The sequence below is a fragment of the Hesperophylax consimilis genome, chromosome 15 (assembly GCF_061612785.1).
Source record: "Hesperophylax consimilis isolate HC1 chromosome 15, BYU_Hcon_1.0, whole genome shotgun sequence".
Lineage (NCBI taxonomy): Eukaryota > Metazoa > Arthropoda > Insecta > Trichoptera > Limnephilidae > Hesperophylax > Hesperophylax consimilis.
This window is the reverse complement of record NC_142850.1, coordinates 13,641,231-13,666,378: the sequence shown is the minus strand read 5'-3', so window position 1 is coordinate 13,666,378 and position 25,148 is coordinate 13,641,231. Positions and strand designations below refer to the sequence as shown.

General features: G+C 33.6%; 1 protein-coding gene across 3 annotated transcripts in view; it reads left to right on the top strand.

The window, feature by feature from the left end:
- The window catches only part of MICU3 (Mitochondrial calcium uptake 3), a 223,592-nt gene that overhangs the window by 189,152 nt on the left and 9,292 nt on the right, over nucleotides 1-25,148 (top strand). For 2 of the 3 annotated variants that reach the window (XM_089640226.1, XM_089640228.1), the window contains 5 exons: nucleotides 11,299-11,409; nucleotides 12,472-12,519; nucleotides 13,523-13,605; nucleotides 14,246-14,311; nucleotides 21,817-21,903. In XM_089640226.1, the coding sequence (XP_089496352.1) occupies nucleotides 11,299-11,409; nucleotides 12,472-12,519; nucleotides 13,523-13,605; nucleotides 14,246-14,311; nucleotides 21,817-21,903 (395 nt within the window). The remainder of the gene's footprint in view (nucleotides 1-11,298; nucleotides 11,410-12,471; nucleotides 12,520-13,522; nucleotides 13,606-14,245; nucleotides 14,312-21,816; nucleotides 21,904-25,148) is intronic. The other variant, XM_089640227.1, reaches the window with a different exon arrangement.

Here is a 25,148-nt window from a genome sequence, read left to right as displayed (position 1 = left end):
GTTATAATTCTCCTATGTTAGGAGTCAGTTCAGATGTTGACAGTAGCAACAAATCAGACATATGTTCCTCAGTTAGAGATGTGCGGTATTTATTTTTTACAAAATTGAAATAAGAAAAAAACTTTTCACAAACATACGTACGTTCTTCTCCAAATTCTTCTGAAGAAGTTTGTGAATTTTAAAATATTTTTTCTGCAAAAAGGTTTTTCAGTGCAGAATGATTTTGCAGTTCAGTGAGTTCCAACTAGATATTGGCAGGATAATTAATTATTTCAGTCAAACTGATTGTGAAAGGATTAACAAAATAAATTAAATTTTGTTTTGTATTTTCAAAGTCCTGGAATCTGCTTTCAAACGACTGTAATAAGCATCTTATTTTAGCTTCATACTTTTTGGTGACAATATTTAGCTTATCTTTCAAATCTTTGAGTATGGGAAAAAATTATTGTACTTGTATATTGAGTATGGGGAATTTACTTGTATATTGAGTATGGGGAATTTACGTCTGTGAAGAGCTTTTGAACGTATGTAATTTATGTAGCGTACTACCGGCTCCATTATATCATTCAACTTTATGTCCTTTGCACACAACGCCTCCTGGTGGATGATGCAATGATACTAAAATATTTTTCGATCCAAGTAATTTTCAAATTGGCGAGTATTTTGAAAATGGTTCACGCGGGCTACTTATAATTCGTTCACGGGCCACAATGTGGCCCGCGGGCCTGGGGTTGGGCAGCCTTGATATAGATAGTATCAATTTTTGGCGAGATAAGACAGGTTTTAGTAAAGAAACATGAAAACAGCAAGGGTTCATCGCTTTCTTTTGGGCGAACTCTGCAGATCTCCATTTCTACTTTCAAGATGAATGCATGACCAAAGTTTAATGATTTCACGAATTTTGTCATTTTTAAAACTCTATTTACCTTAACTATCAGTACTATTTAACGCCGGTTGATTGGTCGATGATTTCTCTAATGAACTTAAATTTGTTATCATTGGTGTGCTTTTTACAAATAACGCAAGTGTCTGTATTTTAAGTTTCTGTTTTAGTATTTCCGAACCGAGCGACAATACATTTTTCCCTTTTTGTGTTTCATATGCTTATATGCTTCATTGGATTATAAGAAGCATTTCTAGCTTCCTTGATATTTTCACAATTGCAAATTTTGCACAAAGTTATATAAATTTATGTTGACTACTTTTCGAGCCTTTCGTAGTAGCTGTAGTCGCCATCACGACTTGTTCAAGATAGCTGTAGTAGCTGTAGTCGCCATCACGACTTGTTCAAGATACCACGCGGCAGAACAGATGTGTAGAAGTCAGTAGATATATTTAATTATTCTTTAAATAACTTTCAAAATGTAAGTACACATAGTATCTTCCCAAATGCTAAGAATAATTAATCAGTAGGTAGTTCTGTGAACAGCCGACCTCGCGGCCAAAATTTTTGTTTCTAATTTTCAGGTGTTTAATAAATCATAATCAAAATTTCCATTGAAATCATAAGATTTGTGTAGGTACTTAAATACCTACGAATTTTCCTTATTATAAAGCATAAATATTTTACGTAACATTTTTTTTTTATTTCATATAAGTAATTATTTAATTTGTCCAAAGAAATGTCATCATCTCAATGACAATTTTTTTTTCAAACTTTCTTAAGGCCAGCCGGGTAGGTATCATAATATTGACAAATTATTATAAGTAATAATTAGTCTCTTGAAATATACATACAAATTGAAAATATCTCCTGAGTAAAAAGAAATTCCGCCTGCGGGAATTGAACCCGCGCCTTCTGATGTCCGACCAGGTGCTCTGAGACCACTGATCTACGTCAGCATATTTCCTACACGCCAAATAATTCAATAACCACTAGTACTCCAATCAACAATTACTGCTTATTATATATTTTTATTTTTTTATATATATATATATATATATTTTTTATAAAGAAAGACAAACATTCCCGGGTTACGAATAACCCAACAATGTTTGAAAATCTCCTACTACCACCACAGAAAGCCGAAAATGTTGCTTGTGTTGTGATGGAGGACTTAGCCAGCCGAGGAATCGAACACGCGACGCTCGGGTGAGACCCAAGCGCTATGCCCACTCAACCACTGACCGGTCAGTGGTTGAGTGGGTATATATATAATATCATAATATTGACTATTCCGATTTGACAGCTCGTAGAAGGAACCATGACCATGCGAATTCCAGCAGAATAAAAGTTAGAATCCAACACGGCCACCATCTTGAATTGGAACCGGAACGTAACAAACAAATTTACACAGATGACAGACCAAATACGAAATGACCGAGTTAAAACAGGTCTATGCTCAGTCAATAAATCTTGTACTGTATGTAAATGGAAGATTTAGCGTTCATACAATAAATCTATATAAATAAAAATGTAAATGTTCGTTTGTACAAAATCATAAATCTAAAATTCTTCACCGATTGCTTTGAAATTTTGACCCAGTGTTGCATTCGAATATATTATATAGATGTCATCTGTGACAGTTAAAAGCATGTTTTTTTTTTAAACAGCGCCATCCGTTGGACATAAAAGGAACACGCGCTATTATTTCTCTATCTGCACAGACAGACTGATCCACAGCAACGCGTGGCGGGTACACCTAGTTAAATAATAAATACATAGTTTAAGGATGTGTTGTTTCGGAGAATTTGAACAATTCTTCAAATTTCAAAGTTAATTTCCAAGTTCCGTGAAAGATTTTTTCAAGTCTGTGATTATTTCAGTTCTGTCAATCAACTAGCCTATAATGATGTAAAAACAGAACTTGAACAGGACTCTCACAGAACCCGAAAATGAACGGTGAAATTTGATGAATTGTTCAAATTAATTGATGAAAATTTGATGAATGGTTCAAACAACCCTTAATGAAATAAATGAATTATTATTCATTCACCGAGAAACTCTTTGCTTTTTCACATTTTTCGCTTTCATTTCTTAGATTCTGAGGTTGCTGTTTACAGAAAATACTCGTTCTCGTAATAGTTATTTGTTTTGCACAGAGACGGGCTTAATGTTCTGGCTTCCAGAATAGTTTTTATTATTTTAGATACAAAGTATAAAGGTAATGTGTTCAAAGTATGAAGTAATACGGAAATAGAGTAATATTAGTATTTTTCTTTGCCAAGTAATCAACTTCAGAAGCGCATGTGTGACGTTTATTTACATCCGTGACATGCGACTGTCAAACGTATTATTATGTCTGGCCACAAGTCTAAGCCAGCTTGGCCTAGACTCTGGACTGGAGTTTAGTTTTTTTTTAATTTTGTTTCTTATTAGCTGAGCTTTTTAGTCCAGTCAGTGGGGGATAAAAAAGGGCTCCACCTTGCAAAAGGTTAGGTAGTAGCGATTTTCACATATGTTGTTAAGATTGGGACTCTAAAGAAAAAAAAAAGTTTTCGACCTTGGGGGGGTCGAGCTCGATCCGCCATCTTGGATTGAAGGTGCCAAAATTTGGTTTTTTCAAAATAATTATGAAGTGGTTGATTTTACAACCAAATTGTTGAAGGCAAACTTAAAGACAACTAAATTACCTACATTTTTTGTGGAAAGTTTTTTTTTTGTAAGTCTAATAGGTAACGAGTTACAGCGGTTGAAAGAAGAAAATTTTGACAAAAAATTCTAAAAGTTCAGTTTTCTTGATAAATTTTGTACGAACATATTACACAATATCATTTTAACGTATTTCTACGTTACAATATACTTATATAGCATCATCCGTGTACTCGATGACGTTGATTTGTTATAGTGGGATCCTAGTCTACTTGGCAACACTGATTGAGTCCTGGTTACAGGACGTTGCCTGGATGCTCATGTCTGCAGATGTTCTTTTCGATGAAACAATGCCAGTTCAAGTTTCACAAGAACGATTTTTAGCCACTGAAAATAACAAAGTCCGTCTGATTTCGATGCTTACAAAGCAATTTATACAGGATGATTTTACAGTTAAGCAGGCTGAAGAAGATGCTGATGAGTTGATTGTCAATACTGCGATTTCCTTGTGTTCATCATATGACGCTGTTTTCATTATTGGCGAAGACGTTGATCTCTTAGTTCTGCTGACAGCATTAGCACCACCCAAAAGTAGTATATATCTTCGCAAACCCGGGAGAGGCAAAACTTTTGAAAGACTGTGTTCCGCGAATAGTGTGAAATACAAAGAGGCGGCTGAGAATATTCTGTTTCTTCATGGCATTTAGCGGCTGCGATACAACATCGTCCTTCTTCAACCAAGGAAAAACAAAATTTCGTTCGCTTGTAAAAAACTACACAAGACTCAATGCCATGATAGGAATCTTCAAACAACATGATGCAACACCAGAAGACATAGCAGTTGCAAGAACACGCTTTCTTGTTGCTTTGTACGGGGGTGACATGGATAAGGAAACCTTGGAAGAAGTCCGCTACAAACGTTTCGCAAAGTCGACAACAAAAAGCAAATTCAATCTTGCCTCTTTGCCACCAACGAACGACGCTGCACGGTACCATGCATTTAGAACGTACCATCAAGTCCAAAAATGGTATGGAATCCAAAAAAATCCAGAAACTGGGGCTGGAAACGTGACACCAACGGGCTTGTTCCAGTAAGAATGACAAAGAAACCAGCACCCGAGACTTTATTAAAATTTATTTCATGCAATTGTAAAAAAGGAAGCGGCGTTGCATGTAGCTGCACGAAAGCTGGATTGAAGTGTTCTATTGTATGTGGGTGCTGTAATGGTCAAACATGCTGAAATTCGCTAGAGGTTCACATCGATGTCGAGGACGAAGAAGAAGAGATGTTGTCAATGAAAGCCCAGAATCTCAGTATCACAGGCAATGAGTTAGATGATGACATTGGTGACGAAGACTGTTATTAAGTAACATAATTTATAGTAACATAATTCATAGTAATGTAACATAATTTCGAAATCTACCATAGCTGGTATATCTGTGGGGTAGACCTACTGGAGATACCACAGTAAAAAAATGCGCCATGTTCTATACCTCATGGTGGTGTGGAAATGAGTTTACAAAATTATTAGGTATAATTATATGTAATGAATAACCCGAAAAAATTACAAAGTTGGGAATTTCATCATTTTTTAGAAAAATATTCACATTTCCGCCACTGTAACTCGTTACCTATTAGACATACAAAAAAATACCGTCCACAAAAAATGTAGGTAATTTAGTTGTCTTTTAGTTTGCCCTGAACAATTTGGTTGTAAAAACGACCACTTCACAATTATTTTGAAAAAAACAAATTTTGGCACCTTCAATCCAAGATGGCGGGTCGAGCTCGACCCTCCCAAGGTCGAAAACTTTTTTTTTTCCTTAGAGTCCCAATCTTGACAACATATATCAAAATCGCTACTACCTAACCTTTTGCAAGGTAAAACTCCCCACTGACTGGACTATTTGTCTGCCAACTGTATTCAGCGGCTTGCAGTGTATAGTAATTAATTGATTCGTTGATTACTCGTAGATACTTATACAGGAATAAAATAACAACTAATATAATATTTATTTATAAAATATTCTCTTATGTTTATTTAAAATATTTATGTGGAAGTAACCAATTTTTTTAATATGAATACCGCTCGTGATATAATTAACTTATTAAATTGGAACTGATTGTGTCAAGGATTCAAGAATTTAGACAAGCAATAAAGTACCTACCTACCTATAATATAATATTTTTTTAACCAGAAAATTATTTTAATTGTACATACATATGTTTGAAACATGTATTTATTTTGCTTAAATTTATAAGGGTTAATTTTGACAATTAAAGTCAGATTTCGTGATTTTTCAAGCGGTTTTTCTGCGCTTTTTAGCTAAGGTCAAACTATCATTTATAATATCCCGTGATTTTTCATGGGATTATAATATTACCGTACTGCACTGCTGGTGTACTCACATGGTCGGTGTTTCAATTCGCTCATTGTGCGGACAGAACAGAATGCCAATTCGGAGATTTGAATTACTGTCCGTCAACGAACGATTTTCGCCAACTTTATCGGTACCACCAACCATCGGCCATTGAACCCCTTGACATAATCAAAGCGGCGCACACTGAATCATTCTACGCATCTAACAGAACAATATGTATTTTTTTTAAATTACGTTACAACTAGTAATTATTAACTTTCATCCTTAACTAAAGTCTAGCCGTCGTGTACCCGGCATTGCTCTGGGCTATGGTCGGTTTGGTTTGGAGTAAAGTTCGGCGAACTTATCGTTAATGTAGTCCTCATTTTTACAGACAGGGTAAAGATTTAATCTTTTGTGCAAGTGAGTGAGCTTGTAAATAATACAATAAGTCATCGTTTAGATTCGGGTTGGGTTAGGTTAGTGCCTCTTTGCTATTAAGGAAAATTAGTGTAAAATATTATTTAACAAATAATAATAATTTTCCCGGAAAAAACCCATCCATTCCCCTCCCAGCTTTTGCCTGGTAACCGAATTTTTTTGCAGGCCAGTTCACCAGTTTTTCGCTTGTGCTACGAGTTTCTGAACACCGTGTATAATTATTTACTTACCCTTTTTATATATTGCCCTATTTCGAATAATACCTACATTACAAATATTTAGCTAAACTACTATTACGAGACATTAAAATATTTTAGCATTTCCTTTCCTAAATAAATAAATATCGTTACAAAGAGATTAAAATATACTTTGTTTAAACCGTCAAAAAAAATTTAACTGTTAAATTCTTCTTTTTTTTAAATTTGAGATAGATTGTTTGAATTTAGCACTGTGCGGTGGATCCATCACATCACTTGATAACATACATAAAACACTACGCACTGTGTGTGGCATGCATTGCCAAGGCCATTCACAATATTATTCTGACATTTTTAAATAAATTTAAAACTTTGCAACACACTACGTGCCTTCTTTACGTATAGTCGCATAACTGAATTTAACTTAAGTGTCTTTTTATTCGAAAAACTCGGATAAATCACCGCTTTGTTTACGCAACTAAAAGGCCAGGGGTGTATATATTATAATTATATATAACATGAATTTATTTGATTTTTTATCGCCGTGTTCAGAATAATTGTCTGCTGGAGTTAATCCGAGCATCTCGCTCACCCTTTTTATAGAGAAAGACGTTTGCCAATTTGTGCACAAAAAATAAGCTGGTAGTCATTTTTACACTGAACAGATAATTCCAATAGGTGTGATCTAGGTATCCGTGTATTTATAAATTCATAAAATGGTACATTACAATAGAATCCTCCGCCGCTCATCTCACTGGGGAATTCCTGTTTGTACTTACTCAAATAAGTAAAGTATATAATACACACATAGTATTATACCGATTTGAAAGAAAACTGATACTGAAAAATTACACAGGATGTTCGACTCCTATGCTCCAGATAGGCCAATGAAATTGATTATTTGATATCGGATTAGAAAGACGCTAAGTTGATTTACGTAGTGTGAGGTTAGGTTATAAATGATATTTTTACTAAGAGTAGCGCGATCGCACTCTGCCTATTTCTACACCAGATCATCGTTCAAGCTAGACAATAGTTTTCCATACCTACTAGTTACTTAAATATACATGTACTATCAATCATTAAATTACAGAGAATAAACTAACAAAATTGTTTTTAGGTTACTTACCTCTTATATAAAACACTAACTAACATTGGCGCAGCCGGTAGGATTCGAACCTATTTGAAAGTGTTTCGTGTGCCTGGGGTAAGTTCAAGTTTCCCTTCTGGGGAAATTGATCACACATTTTCAAATATCACAATTTTTTTCCTAAGAGTTGAAAGCCCTATTGGGGTATCGGTGTTCTTTCAAATCGGTATATCGCACTTCTTGAGATTTTCTGTTCAGTGATTGGTAGTCGTATTTCTAACTGTAGAAACATTAGAATTTCTCAATAAAGAATGCAAAATATTGTTAGCCAAGGTTGGGCAAGGTTGGGTTTGTTTGGAAGCAGGGCAATGACCCCTCACGGTGTCTAAAATCCGCCGGCAAAAAGGAAAATATCGTAAAATACTAAAATGATATTGTTGCGTGTTCCGCGTTTCATGGATTTAACGAAAAGATTGAGACCAGTTGCTGCGTGTCTTTCTCTCCTGTTTATTTTCCTCGTATTCCATTTCTTACATCATTTCCACGACGCAAAACATTTGCTCCCAATGTTTTTTTCTAATCTCCTCGCTGTTTTCCTTTCATTTTTCCACGTATAGTTACTACAACTATAATTTTACAAAGCACACTTAGAATAAGTCAATTGATTATTAAAAAAAATTGTAGCGAACCATTTGGGGTGATCTGTGGCAGAAGTGTTGGTTATCCAATAAATGGTTCCCGGGCGGCGGTACCCGTACCCGCCTTCCAAATTGAAATATACAAGTATAAATTGCTAAATCTTCAATATCAACAGGGAAACGAGCAATCTGTGTAATTCAAGTCACAATTATATTTCTTACCACTTACCTCCTACAAAAAAGAAGGAAAACAATAATTTTAACGTTAAGTGCCCGACCCTATTGATCGGTTTTTGGCGAAAATATTAACAGGGTATGGGTGAATAAAATTGTATAAATAAATATTATTAGACGTCTTAAATGGAACTTTCATTGCCTTCTTATCACAAAAAAACTTTGGAAACATATTTATTACCAAAAATTAAGAAAAAACACTCTATTTAAAATACATGAATATTGCATATTATGCTCTCTACCAATGAATCATCGAATATGAAATAATCGCCTGGGGTTGTTGTTGTTATTGTGAATACTGCACAATAGTCCCAACTGCTCCTAACGTTTACAATAAAATATACAATAACCAAACCGAAGAAACAACACAAATACGTTTTTTGAATCAATTTAAAATCGTCACTAAACAATGGATATTCAATAAAGGTCGTGCAATAACCAGTGAACTCACCCAAGTCTGGCGAGTTTCGTATCAAATTATTGTACGTTAGACGATGATTTGTGTGGTAGGTACCTACTAGTAAATAAATGGTTTTATGGGAACTCATGTGTCATATTTATTGGTAAACCCTGGACAGTGTATTAATTAATTTTGCTCAATATTCTGCCTCAACACATGTTCGCCTAGTAAGGCAGGTTATGTCCAACATAAATATACATACTATTATGGACTCTTTATTACTGTGCCTTTATATATTTTTTACATTACTGTTCTTATATATCTAATGTTACCTTGAATAATATGTTTGTTGTGTTTTTGATAATAAATAAATAAATTAAAATAATTATTTTATACATCTGCCCTAGTGATGGACATTGTAACGCTGTCCGAAATGTTGGCTAAATAAGGAGGTAGCGTAACACGTCACAATACTCCAAAAATAAATTACTCTGATACTTTTGGCCGTGAAAGTCTCGAATCATGTCACCCGTGTAAATAAGTCGCTCAATGTAGCATAACCACCATTTGATAATGACATTGATCGCCGAAACAGCTGTCACGATAATAAACACTAAAATACTTGCTGAACTTACTAATATATAACTTTATCAAATTTGATTTTCTTTAAATAAAAAATAACAATTTATAACTTGTGTCTTGTGACTTTCTTTCAACTAAGAACTTTTAAGCACGACTTTACCGTTGGTAATACTCACACTTCTGTAGATAACACTTCGAGGAAAAGCGTTTCCCTTTCGCAAAAACGACTTACAAATTCTGGTCGCATACTTGTTTCGCATTGCATTGACCATGACCAGTCTGACAATTGGACGCAGAAACAGACAGACGGCCGTCGGGTTAAAAGTGTTACGTAGTCCGCATACTCTCGTGCAGTTAAAATGCTCCGTTTGTTTTTAGTCTTTGAACTTCTTTGATTAATTTGTATTTGGTCGTGTCTGACGCGGAATTTTTCAAACACCATTTTTCAATTTGTTTCGATCAATCCTTTCAAGCTCTTTTGTATCCTGGTACCCACTTTAATTTGATAAATTCCTATTGGTTAACATCATAGCTTTTCGTAATTTGTTATTTGCGCAATACATTTTATTATCTAAACAAGTGCGTACTGTTAATTTAACTGGAAACAATGTTTAATTACCATCGTTAATTTTACTGCTCAGATTTCAAGGTTTTGGGTACAAACATATTATTTTTAAATTCCTCTGATTCTACAAACTCTGCCTGGATCTACTTCGTAATTTGATCTACTGGTTTTACGACTCCTCTATGATCTTGATTGATTAATTTACCGAAACTTATCGAATGTATCTTCTACTATGCTCAATTTTCCAATGAAAAAAGTTCATATTAAATATGCCTACCTATTTAAAAATATTACCCTGGGATCTTTTGAGATTTTATCGAAATTAGACTAAAAAAGTACCTACACAAGAATACTCTACTCTGGTGTCTGTGTTCTGTGTACAAAAAACACGAGGGGTTCACCAAACACAATCTTGATAAATAGTATTATAAGCATTAGGTTAAAAGTACACAAGAATACTTTACTCTGCTGACTGTGTTCTGTGTACAAAAACATCCGAGGGGTTAACCAAACACGATCTTGTCAAATAGTATTATAAGCATCAGGTTAAGGGGTGTGTTTGATAGAATATTCAAGAGGTGGACATTTTTTTAAATTGTTTTTTTTACTAAATCCCATGTTGTAACTCTAAAGCAAAAAACTTATTTCTAAAGTTAAAGCTAAAACTCTCGAGCGGTGAGCTCAGGCGTTGTGAAATGGATTTTCTACATTTTCGTTAAGAGGAAGCTAAAAATGTGTATACTCTTTGTATACCTTATATTGTAGGTAATAGGCATTAAAATCGCTTGACAAACGGAGTCTAGAAACGTTCGATTTCAAGCACAAAACTGGTTTTTATTTATTTTGTAAATAATTTTATAAGAAAGCAAAAAAGTTAATCAAGTGAAACTGTCACAGATAATCTTAACTATAATACTGTATTTTTTAAAGTTGTTTCCTTTATGCGTTCATACATTTCTATTGAAAAAATGTTTTTTTTTTAGTAGTTTACATTTATATTTTTTTATTGAATAATTTATTTTTTTATTTGTATTCTACTCAAGCGAAGCGATAGTAAAACCTTCAATTTATCTTAAGCATATTTTTTGGTATTCATAATGTACACCAATTCGTTATAAATATTAATCAAATTAGTGATTTGGCACTAAGCTTCGCCTTAACGCATTTCCCATGAGATGGCAGAGGGTATGATAGTGAGAAAAAGAATGGCAGCACAAATACTTGATTTTTTTTGTAATTTTTTTTCACTTATTTTCAGCTCGTCTCAAAAGGAAGGCACTCACCTTGAAGGAGATCGAGAAACTTCGCGATTCCACTCCGTCGTTGAACCAGGGCTCCTCGCAGATGTTCAGGAACATGCGTGATAAAGGTTGCTTTCTTTTCAAATTTATTTGATCATCTATATTGCTTATTGTTTTTTTTTTATTTTTTACACGTCCCAATTGACAACAATGAGCCTAACTGTTTACATATAGAAATAAAGAGTATCTAATCAATATAATTGTTTAAAATAATTATCAAACGCTTTTAAATTCATTTTTATATGTGCGTTGTAACGAATAGCTATTGACTTTAATTGTATTCAAGTAATTATATTTTCATATTTTCAGCAAGTAAAAAAGACAAGTTTTTTCGAAATTTCCGACGTTTTAAGATAGTTTTCAGGTAAAAGTTGAATTCTTCTGTAGAAAAATATTTTTGTATTGGAAAAGATAGTGGAATTTCGAAAAAAAAACTTAACTTTTTTACTTCTATCATCATGTAGAATCACCTCCCGAAGTTAGCGCTTGGGTACCCTGTACATAGAGAGTATTGGCATGTACCCGAAAGATTTTTCTGATGATATTTGGCGTTCAAAATGATTATGTAATTTTGTGGTCGATGATATTTTTTTTCAATTAAAAACAAAAACAAAATATTTTTTTATCACTCTTCGCCACTGATCACACTGCCACACGTCGCAACGGATCACATGATATCTACTCTGTCTTGTCTGTGCATTGCTGCTGGAACGAGACAGAGTGGGTATCACGTGACTAGGCAGGTATGTTAATTGAAAAAAATATCAGACAGCAAAACAACATCTACATTTTTTTTACTCCAAGTATGCTCAGAATCACTGGTTAAAATCCTTCGAGTACCTACTGATACAACCCGTATTGTACTCATAGGGAGAGGTTATATGAGACGTTATTGTTCTAGTATCTTCTGTCTCTTTCGTTTTCATATGAGACACGTGAGAAGGAAGAGAACGATCATCAATGATTTATGTATGACCTCTCTCTGGGACTATTTTAGCGCCGTTTAATGGAGAATATAGGTTGTTACTTAAAATTAAAATTAAATTTATTCTATTATATGTAAGTAAAAACCCACATAAAATTAAGATTTTTTTTAATTAATTTCTTCATATATTTTTTTATTGTTTCAGGAATCATTTCCTACACCGAATACCTTTTCCTGCTCTCCATTTTGACAAGTAAGTAAACTCCTCAAATTCTGTGCTATCTTATTTCTGTTAAGTTGGAATCATACCTTTTCCTGAATTACTAGCATCACATTTCCCATCGCTGGCCTATATATTGGAAAATATAAAAAATGATTTTATTCCCAAAAAACTGTTATTATAACATTTAATTAAGTTCTTCCTGAAGGCTTATAATGCTAATATAAAGTAATCTCTTCGGTAGCCAGCAATCTTACATCCTTGCCACATGCCTTATGCCAAGCGGAGTATTCCAGTTCAATGAATTATATTATTAACTGTTCGAAAGTCAGTTGGCATGGCTCGAGGTTTTGCCTTGTCCACCAGACATCATTTTCGGCATGGCTTTTAGAATATTCTTCTCAATAGACTTCCGTTATTCTTCGTGAGGGCCTAGCACTCTTACTTTAGCCTGTATCAAGAGGAGTCTCAATATGCAAAGCTTCATTGACCATAGTAGCATCTGTTGTCTGGGGTGATATTTTGTTGTTAATTTCTATACTAGTTTTGCAGTGTAATAAGAGGTTCATGGTTAAAAAAATTCAATGCCATATAGTCCAAGAGTTCCCAAACAGTTGATCGCATAGCAAATTTTGGCAATTTTTTTCTATAATTTAAATTTGCAATAATGGATAAAAAAAAATTATATACTGGTCGTAATACAAATTGTTTTGCTAGATTCGTGCTTAACTGTGAAGCGGCTTAGCGGTCAAAGTTTTGAGGCGCCTAAAAAAAGTGACTGCAAAAATTGTTCTAAGGTTCTTGTTAGAAGTCGATCCACAAGAAAACTTGTACAATAAAAGGTTGGGAATACTTGCCATAGTCCATATTTATGTTTTAATTACTGCAACTTTTTCTGGACCATACAATGACTTCACACATGGCCCCGACTTTGTAGACATTAAACTAATACCGATGGTGTTGTAATTTGAGATCTAATGTTTTTTTTTCAAAAATTTTAGTTGATAATTGAATTCTTTTGAACTTTTTTTTTCAGAGCCGCAGTCTGGATTTCGAATCGCCTTCAACATGTTCGATACAGATGGAAACCAGCGTGTCGACAAAAACGAATTTCTCGTGGTGAGTATTATTATATACTTCTCTTCTATTTACTTCTATTGAATAGTTTCTTTAAACTAAGGCATCACCCTGCAAATACGTATTTTTTCGAAAATGGCTTTTAAAAACCACAATTTTACGAGCACTTGAATTTATTTTTTAAGTGTTTTTGTTTTATTCTTAAAATGAATATGAATATTTAACTACATGATGCGAAACATTTAGATTTTATGTTCATCTTTTATGCTATTTATCCACGTCAATTAAATTTATTGCTCTAGGTGTTAATGTATTAAACTTAAATATACTGTTTTCTTCCTGTGATAAATTTACATGATCATAATGGTTAATTTTATGTAATGTACCTACCAAAACTAAGTGATTAGCTTAGAAAATATTGGAACATTTCCAAAAAATTCAACATTCACTTTTTTTATTACTGAAAAAAAATATATCGTGTAAAATATCAAATATCTCATAAAAATTTGTAATGTGTATTTCTCGAACATTTTTTTTTTAAATCCACTGAATGTGGCTGTAAGACTTTTTTACAGTGGAACATTTTATAGAAGACCAAAGGACATGTATCAGCTCTTTTAATACTCTGTAATAATTTTTATAAATGTTTGTTTTTATTTCCCTCTGTGATTGTGACTTATAGATAACTCGTCTGATGGGAGGTTCGGTGAAGAGAAGGGATGATTTAGATAAGGATAGTGTGGACTCCGTGAGTGGAATGAAAAAAAAAACAATCTTTTTACTCCGAGCATCAATGTTGTCATGTTAATAATTCTGTGTTATGTGTTCTACTAAACTCTGAAAATGCCGATCGCATACCAAAGGCTTACCTTCAAACATCTCTGCCTTACCCTAGTGTGAATAACAACTGCTTATTAAATGTGCGAAATTTTTCCATTTTAAGGATTTGTGAAAATCAGGGTGTAATATTGCATAACATATTGATTTGTACCCTAGAATCAAACAGTATTTCAAAGATTTTCTTTTTCAGATAAAACTCAATTATGTTGTCTCTCTTTCTGAATGATACGCAGCCTTTAACAGCAGAGGCGGCTCGTGACAGAATTTGCCAGCAGTGCATTTCACAAATAATGGTAACATGTAAAATAGGAAAATAAAGTGATTTAAAGGGAACTACATACCCAGTACAAATAATTCATTTGTAGAGAAAATCTATTCGTCGCTCTTTCATTTGAGAAAATTCTTCAATTACAAGATTATTAAAGTCTGGTATAGACAAGATCAAACTTTTTTCGATGCTCATCATTGATAAAGCATTGAGACGATCTTGGGACATAGTATTCCTCAGAAATGTTTTTACACGTTTCAACGTAGAAAAACACCTTTCGCACTCGATAGTTGTCATCGGAATAGTACAAATTATTTTTAACAGTTTCACTATTTCACTAAAACACTCCACCAAGTTACTCTTGTAAAATAATTGTAAAATTGATATTGCTCCGTCAGCATTCGCGAAATCATCTCTAGTTTGTTGGGATTAAATGAACTTCGGTTACTTTTGATAAAATCAATGTTAACCGCAATGTTTTCATTAGCACTCATTTTTAAAAAGCTTTTAGCAGAGCAAAACTCGTAAAAACCGTTAAAACTGTCGCGTCAATCGCCAATAATGAATACTGTCAAGTTTGCAGATATGTAGATCGCGCCGGTAACGCTAGAATATTATAACATTGTTAATTAGTTCGAAATCTGTCAATCCTAACTAATGCATTCCAAACGTTTTACGCATGTTTAAGGTTTTTGATATATATCAGGATGTTTCGGCGCATGCGCCGATAATGCACAGACCAGCTTCTATCTCCACTGCTCTAACACATCAACAGCCGTTATGGGTCTCTACCTGTCTCGTTCATTTCACGGTTCCGACCTCTAGAGACAGTGCCTATAGAAGGTACATGGCATGTCTCGGGCAAAGCCGAAAATGCACGGGTTGATATATTACACTGTTTTTCGCATGCGCGGGAGTCTAGTACAAACTTTGATTGGTAAGAAGATTATAATGATCTGGCGTGAATTCTTGGTGAGTGGATATACGAATTTACATTTCTAACGTATATCGATGTTTGGCAGTGCAGTGCACAAATGCACTAAGGCAGGGACCGCCTCTGTTTAACAGTCCTCCATACTACTGACTAAATTCTTATGAAATCGACGATCTAATCTGTACAAAAATAAGAAATGCTTATCCGCTACCCCAAAAAATGCATTTTCCTCTAAATACCTTACAATTATATATTGGATTACAGGCATTTTCATATGCATTTGAGTCTTTTTGGTCATTAGTGCATATTGAAGTCTTTTTTGCTAATTAGTACATATTATTTAAACTTTTTCCATCATTAATGCCTATTTTAGGTACTAAATTATTCAAAATACAGGGTGTCCGGAAACTCGTAGTACAAGCGGGAAACTGGTGAATCTACATCACATTTGGAGTCGATTTTGAAGTATATTTTTTTTTGATTTGAGCTTTCGTTATCGAGTAAATCGAGTTTGAAGTTTTTTTTTTTTTTTTTTTTTTAATCAAATTCTTATAAAATATTACTGAAGATCAAAGTACCCAACTAATTAAAACTATTTGAAAGTAAAACAAATGAAGAAACTCGGATTTGAAGCATTATTTTGAAATCACCCTTCATTTAACCCGGTGTAATCATAAAATATTTCTGCTCTGCAGGGTTAAAACATCTGTTGTTCAACCCTAAACACCAGAAAAAACTTTAACCCTAAAATAGCCGAAAAATATTTTTTTTTGGTTTTTTTTTTTTTTGTGAAAATGCTCAAATCAAAAAACTTTATGTTTTTTTGGGTTCCCCATGTGGTGTAGATTCTCCAGTTTCCCGCTTGTACTACGAGTTTCCGGACACCGTGTATAAGCTGTTCAAATTAAAATTAATTTATATTCTTGTATGTTGATAGTACCGATTTAGTAGGAACGTTGTAATGTTGTAAATAAAAATAGAAGATTGAAATATTTTTGAGAAATCTGTTGCAAAAGATAATTCCTGGTTTTTCAGGTGCATATTTTTTTTGATATGCATATTTTGTCACTGTTAGTGCATATAATCCAATGTCTACTTATATTGAACAACTTAATTCAGTCAGCTCTCTAAGGTGGCCGGGAAACATTCAGATTTTCACTGTAAGGTATTTTAATTAGAAATAAAAACATAGGGATGGATGGGTAAATAAATTTGTTGGGGTAGCAGTGTTTAATATAGATTTCTATGCCATTTATAGCTTAGATCTTCATTTAAATATCAGTTTTCGTGATAATTTAAAAACAATTATTTGGTCAATAGTTTGGAGTTATGTCAACCAATATTTGAGCATTTTTGATTTTGTGTTAATAAAGCAATCCCATTTTATTTACCCGTAGAGTATAGAAGAACGCAAAAAATGCTGTCATGTCTCGTGATCCAAAAGTATGCCCAATCGGATCTTTAATTTCCAATGCAGAACTGTTTCATCATCCATAATTCAAATGGGTGGTAGCAGAAGTCGGGGAAGCCCCAAGGAAGACATGGCACGATCAAGTGAATCAGATGCTCGAGTCGGTCCATATCAAGAGTCAGAATAATAGAAGAGTATGTATGAGACCATGTATGAATGTGAATGAGGCAAGAAGTATGTGCCAAGACCAAGGTGTTTGGCGGTCCGTCCTCTCCGCCTACCCCTGCGGGGAAACGGCGTGATGGTTAGTTAGTTAGTTAGTTACATTCATATTGTTTAATTATTACCACGGAGGTCATAAGCAGTACATTGTTAACCATGAACGGAGAAGATGCTTGCATAACTACGTTTCAAAGATGTAAATAAAAAGTGTAGTCATATCTACTGATAATAAAAATAGCACAAAGCTCTAAATGAAGCTTGTTTGCTTTACATGGTGACTTTATCCAAGTTAATTTCATCGAAAATGTTAGTAAATTGCGACAAAAATACACAGGATACCAAACAGCCATTTGTCAAATATTTAAAAAAAACAATTTCCTGAAATTTTAAATTGCTTACTGAGTAATTTGGATGTATGATTTAGTATAGTTTAATTCTAGGGTACAACGGTGTATTCTAGGAATTCACAATTTAAAATATGATTGGATAGAACGTGTTTTATAGCCATAGGCATAATTACATTCCTGTCCAATATTTTTAACCCTAGATTCATAACCTTATCTAAGAGGAACATTCATTATTCATAAACATTCATCTCACAGACGACTAAATTTAAGTGACGAGTTTTGGGGTACTTGTAAATAAAATAAATAAATTAAGTATGGCACTCTTTAATATGTTTAATTAGGTAACAAAAAAAATAATAAACGAGTTAAAATTAAATTTCATCTGTACATTCCACACACATGAGGCCGCGATGGTCCATGCACATATACTTTTTGCATTGCTTGCATTGGAACCTTGTCATATGCCGTTTTTTATAATCACAATAATCACAAACCTTTTTTTGAGTACCACTTGGACCAGGTGTGGCAATGGTAGGCATTTCATCTAAAACTTCGGCGATTTTCCTTTTTAGGCATCTCTTCAAAGTTGGCATTTCGTGTCTTACGTAACCATGTCGTTATCACTGTCGGAATCTGTCGGCACCATTTCATCTAATTCCACATGATCTTCGACATCACTGATTTCTACATCCTTTTGCTGACTGGTAAAATCATCATCATCAGAATCAGATAAACGATTCAAATAGTCATCAATTTGCCGTTCATCCATTCTAAAATAAAATAAAAAGATTTGATGTAAAAATACACAATAATACATTTTGAACGATAAAATAAGATGTAACTATAAATAATAACTCATATAGAATAATATCATGTACTTACTTTTACTCTGTATAACCAGAACTCATCAAAAACAATGTTTTCAAAATAACTTGCAGTCTCGTCAAAAGTTACACTATTCATAAACATTCGTCTCTCAGACGTTCAAAGGTCTATAACTTGTCCACAAGACTTCACTGCGAGGCAAACGCACCCGCGTTACTAATGAACAAGCGATCTAGGAAGGTACTTGAGAGGTCATCATTCTATCTCCTTCACTCGAGACACTAGAAACAAATTTACGTTTTGCGCGGTCTGTGGGACGAATGGTTATGAATCTAGGGTTAAAGTGCAACAGTCAATCATTCAACTTTATTTCTTAAAGTTAAATTTTCATATAGAGCAGTTTAACTGAAAGGAGCGCTAAGAATATGGCGCGGAAGTGAATGATAGAAGAAGTTGGGGTCGGCCGAAAAAGACATGACACCACCAAGTAATACTTGAGTCTGCTTATGTTAAAGAGTCAATATAACAGGAGAGGGTTTTACCCAGATGCCTACAGTGGAAATCCTTAATAGGCATAAATTATTTTAAAAAGACTTTGTATCAGTTCAATAACTATCTCCGGAGAACCAAATTAAAAAAAAAATTATAGTTGTTTTGTTAAAATTAAAATATATCCAATTCATGTCCGGGGGTAAAGTGCGCTGGCTTCGAAGGGTGGTTCTACAAATTTTAGATGTAAAAAATTAAATAACTTTTTCGAAATTCCGATGTTTTGAGGTAGTTTTTAGGTTATAAAGTAGAATCGTTTGTATGGAAAAATAAACATTGGAATTTCGAAAAAAGTTATCAATATTTTTTATTTCTACCTTCAGAATCACCTCCCAAAGTTAGCGCACTTTACCCAGGGACACCTGTGTTTATGAAAATAGTCCTCAGGTTGTTTTTATTTTTATTTTATTTAACTCCAACTAAAAACGTATAATAGGTTTCTAGTTTTGGTGTATGTAATTAAAAAGAACAACAAAAAAATAGCCTAAACACCTTCTTTCATATGTTAAAACATGACATGAACAAAATTTGTTAAATTTTCCATATACATATTCAATTGAACAAAATAGCTATTACAATGCTTTATTTTGCTTCTCCGGAGGCAGAAAAAGATTCTCCTCATTGTTATTAAACTAATACAAAGTGTTTTTAAACTAATTTGTGCGTAAAGATGGCCAGTATATGTGGATTTACCCAGAGGATTATGTATGACGTCTCATTGTGAATAAATGTGAATGAAGCAAGGAACATTTGCCGAAACAGAGTTCTGTGGCTGTGCATTCTCTCTCCCTGTCACCGTTCATCAAACGCTGCACTTAATTTTCTTGTATTTTTTATTTATTTGCAGTTACACCCTGATTTATTAAAATGCTAATATTTACAAGTATGAATAAAGTCTTGCTCTATTACAGATGCTCTTAACTGTTGTCAAAAAATTGCTTCATCATTTAATTAATATGTTATATGCAGCATATTTCTTATGACATAATCTCTTCAGTGAGTTTTAGTGAGACATCTCCGAAACTAATGACTATAAATTCTTCTTCAATTCTTGCTTAATGTGCTAATAGTAGTGAATAATTTTGAACATAATTATTAGATTTACATTCCATCTCAAATACCAACATGACAGGTGCCAATAATAATTAATAATAATAGTTATAAATAATAGTTTTTGGTTTTGATGTGTTTAGATTACCATTTTTCTTTACTAGTGCAAACTAACTGTTATTACCTAACCACACAACTATTAAATATTTAGAATATTTTTTATAATACTGTACAGACAAAAGTGTTATGATTAATTTCTTATATTTCCAGAGTGGTTTATGCATTTAACTCAAAACGTTGGGTAACAATACCCACGTTGGCCAAAATTATATAATATGTTTAATTGAGTTTGTTAATTTTGATGAACCTTACAAAAACTCGACAGCTGTGATAAGGAACATTGAAAAATAACTAAATAGATTACAAAGTCATAAGTACGAAACTGATTTTGTGGCACCAAGAAAGTTTAAAAATTGTATATAGTAGTTATATACTGGAATTACCTATGAAATTGATTTGTTTCTTTTAATAATTTATTTAAACTTAAGGTTAACGTAACATATTTTTTGATCTAAGCCTTCATAGATTGTGTTCATTTAATTATTTTATGAAAATAAAATTTTTCAAGTTATGCTTTAAAATATAAAGACAAATTATTTGTTCGCGTCTGTACGTACCCAATATGAATAAATAGTTGGGTCCATACAAAAATTCAATCCAACTAGGAAGGATTCCCGTTTCAGAATAGTCAAATTTACAAGTTTCAAGTTATCCTAGACGAATACAGGATTTAAGACTAGCTAAAATAAGTATGTTAAAACGAAGATACATAAAAAAAATACATAAAAAAGATACATAAATATAAATAGAGGCGTTCGATTCAATCCAATATTGTATTTGTATGCCTTACTTGAAAGAATTGAGTTTTTGTACGGACAAAACTTTTTTTTTTTTTCAATTTGGGAGGCGGGTATGGGTACCGCCGCCCCGGGAACCATTCATTGGATAACCAACAGCTATGCCATAGGTTACGTTTGGTGACTTAGCAGGGGTGCCAGGGTTCATAGGGTGAGGATTGTCTAGGACTTGGCGGCGGATGCGTCAGCCCACCTACTCTGTGGCGGGCCGGATTTGGGGAGACTGGTTGAGGGAGATCCTTTTACCTATCCAACAGAACTCTCTCGTCCCATCGCCTTACACTGCAGTGGGAGGGATGAATTCAACCGTCACTCCTGGACACATTGACCCCCCCGTTACCTACCCACCCCTCATACCTTTTTCCTTTCCAGATTCTCCTCTCCTTCTTTTCCTTAAAAAACCCCTCCGTCCCCGAAGATGACTTAGGCCCTGAGGGAAATTATTTTTCTCAGGACCTCTTGTGTGGGGCTAATGTTAAAAAACAAAAACATTTTCATAATGCGTATGTACAGGCGCAAACAAATAATTTGTTTTAATATTGTAAAGCATAGCTTGCTTTTTTCCATAAATAATTGAATTAGTGCCATCTATGAAAGAACAAATTATGAATTCTTTTAAATATACCCTTAGAGACCCATTGCATTGCAATAAATCTGAAATTCTTTTTGTTGAGCTTGCTGCAGAAAATCTTATTCACAAACTTTTTTGTTGGGTTAATTAGTTTTACGCAAGAATGCAGTAAATTGATTAAAAAAATAATAGTTGGTGACTTTTTGTAGCAAGCCAACAATTAAATAAACAAGAAAACTTTCAAATATCTGTACCAAGCCAAATTAACAACATGATATTATAAAAAATAAATGTAACAAATGATGTATTTATCCACCAGCTACTGAAGCTTGTGTGCACAAGCGCTCAGGCCAAGATCCGCGCCAGGGAGCTCTTGCCCCCAGAGCCCCCGAAACAACCTTCGACAGTAAGTGCCCCCAAGTGGTAACCATCTGTGTCCCTAGCGGAGCCCTGTGTTCTAGTGTCTAGCCGTGTTTGTGTTTTCACCCTAACGGTTTTCCCATGTTGCGGGTTAGTGTGACTTTAATACCCGCTGCTGCTTCTGGAAGATCTTCCCAAATGTTTGGTTTTTTGTGCTCAACTACTAAAATTATTTAGTACTCTTTATTCACTGTGTTTATATTTCGGTATTTTGTTTCATCATTTGTTTTGAGACCTGTATTCACCTACTTTGTGTTAAGTTTTATTTGTGTGTAATATTATGAAGATTTATGGAGATTTTACTTGAAGAAACAAAATTGTTACTTGGTGGATATGTTACTTAATCCCTCAGGCCTCTGGCATATTGACCGTTACATTTCCTAAAGACGTTGTCAGAAGGTCGGAGAATTTGTGTGTATTTCCGCTTTGCAATAAAATCCAAATAAATGGAATATTTACGTATTCGGAAAATAAAAATGTTTTTAAAAGTTCTTATAAATTCGTTGCATTGTATTTTGTTTTAAAAGTTTATTTTTATTTTATTAGTATTTTTTTATACTACCCACGCACAGCCAGTGCCTTTATGGGTTCCCTTAACTTATTTATTTATAGGGTGGAGACAGTTTACATAATATTTATATGTTTACATTACTATATTATAGTTCCCGTGAGCACTTAGGCCACAGGACCATTGTGCCATCTCCCATTTTACCTCATTCCTTTAATAGTCACCCAGTCCCTTTTATAAAGTTCACCAGGCTTTTCATTCTATATGTGGCCATGTCCTCTGGTTCCACAATGTGTCTTCGCAGGTCTCATCTCTTCTCTCCACTCCTCCTTGGTTCCCTGAAGGTCCCACGATGGACGAGAGATTTATCGAATGGTTCAATTTTCATCCTACAAGTATCTAGGGAAATAGAAGGTCCTCTCCAACAGAGTCCCGAGTGCTGGGGTAAGATCTAAATACTACTAGATGCGACTCTGTTTCTCGGAGGCATCATTCGTGACACTGTTCCCCAGGTCATTCAGCCTGAGCACGGTAGCTCACAGTAGTGTATAATAATAATAATTAGATAACTTATATAGCGCCGTTTTTGTGAAAAATCACCTCAAGGATGCTGTACAATTTATTGACTTATGAAACTTATGTGTATTTAGGCAAATGTATTTAAACATTATTGTCATTCCACTTTTTTGTTGTTTCATATAAAAATAATTAGTAAAAAAATTCAAAGTTTCATAAATTTTTCTCTAATTACGTTCGGAACCCTTGGTTTCACATCATTTTCAAGGTATACATTTAAATTCTTCTGTGTTTAACTTCTATATTTGAATATAGTAACGTAACTTTACCTTTTTTTGTTGTTTTATGTTAAAATAATTAATAAAAAAATTGGCAAACCTTGACTGGATTGTTTGGTTTATAGAATAATATTTGAAGTTATACTGGAGTGTATATGGTAAACGTTTAAATGCAAATCTAAATCTGTTTATATTATTATGTGTGATCATAATAGAAGAGGAGATAGAATGAGTTTTATGAGGATGTGTCATTTGGTGACAGATATAGCACTATGTGACACGAGTGGTTAATATTATATTGTTGCTTGTTGACATTAGATACCCAACTCTTTGCGGGTTGATATTACCCTAACGTTATAAATATATCATATTATTAGCAATTTCAAGCCTTTCTCTATTCTATCCTTTTTCCTCCAGTGCTTCAGTTTCTGCCAAAACTGTATGTTCTTGAGTTATCATTTTTTTTTAAAATTACCTGCTCTCTGATTTCCACTACATGCTGAACTTGACATTAACTCGGCCATTGAATTTCTAGTTTATTTTCAGAATTTATCTTGATTTATTTTGCTTTTCAGATCTTCTCTGCAATTTATTACCAGATCAACAATCATATCCTGTTGCTATCAATGTTGTTTTAATAAGCTGTGGTTTTACTGTATGTGTTTTGTGATAGTAGAACTTATAATAAGAGTGCATTAGAATAATATGTCTGTCTACTCGCTGAAGCTTGCTATAATAATAAAACTAAGATTTTTCTGTGCGAACTTGATTAATATACACTGCCAAAATTAGCAACATAAGCGCTGAAGTTTTGATACATCAAAGTGGACAATTTATTTTAAACTAGCTGTACCCTGCCACGCATTGCTGTGGCTCAGTTTGTCTTTGCAGATAGAGAAACAATGTTTTTTTTTTATTTAAAAATATATTTCTTTTATATAAAAACATAAATATGTTATACTAAAAAAACTTTTTTTTTACGGTGAATACCTCACAAGAGTCCCAACTGCTCCCGTCTGGAGCCAGTGAGACTATGGCATCTCTAATTGGGGGATGTTGTGAGGCTGAAGGTAAGTGGGGAAGGGAAAGAGGAAGGTGGGGAAGTACCTGGCTATTCAGATCTAGTCACTAAACACGGCTAAAGCCATTTGGAGCAACGTTTCAATTCTGAATGGTGGTCTTACACCAGGGCGATACTGGTAGTATCTTCCACTCTGGAACGTGCCGCAAATATACTATATATTATTTTAATTAATTAATTGTGAAATAACACAAATTAATCAAATAAAATTTATTTGCGCACGCCGGGTTCGAACCCGCGACCTTAAAAATATAATAAATATACTAATTACAATAAAAATGTTTTCTTTTTAACGTAACTACCCAATTCAATAGAGAATAACGTTTCTCGTGTTTGAGTTGGGGAGTAGTGCCACTACAATATACATTGGGTAAAGAAAAGAAAGAAAGTTTTTATTTTTAAAGTAAAAAATAAACACAATGTATATACCTAGCATGATAACAAAAGTATAGATAATGAAAATAGACTAAAATAGCAGTTACCAAATTAGATACACAGTAAATGTAAATAAATTTAAGAATATATTTATTTACATTTAACATTAATTTTGTGTTGCTTTTACGTCCAAAAGATGGCGTATATTTAAAAAAAGCATGTTTTTACCTGCCACAGGTGATATCTATATAATATAGGTATATAAAAACACATGCGTATTTGAATGCAACGTTGTATCAAAATTTCAAAGAAATCGGTGAAGAACATTTTTGTTTATATAGATTAACATAAAGTTTTTTAATAACTTCTCTTTTTGAGAATCTGAATCCATATAAAAAACATACCAAACCAAGTCATACATACATGCAAACCTCTTCAGATTGCTGAAAGAGTTTAAATAATATTATATTGAA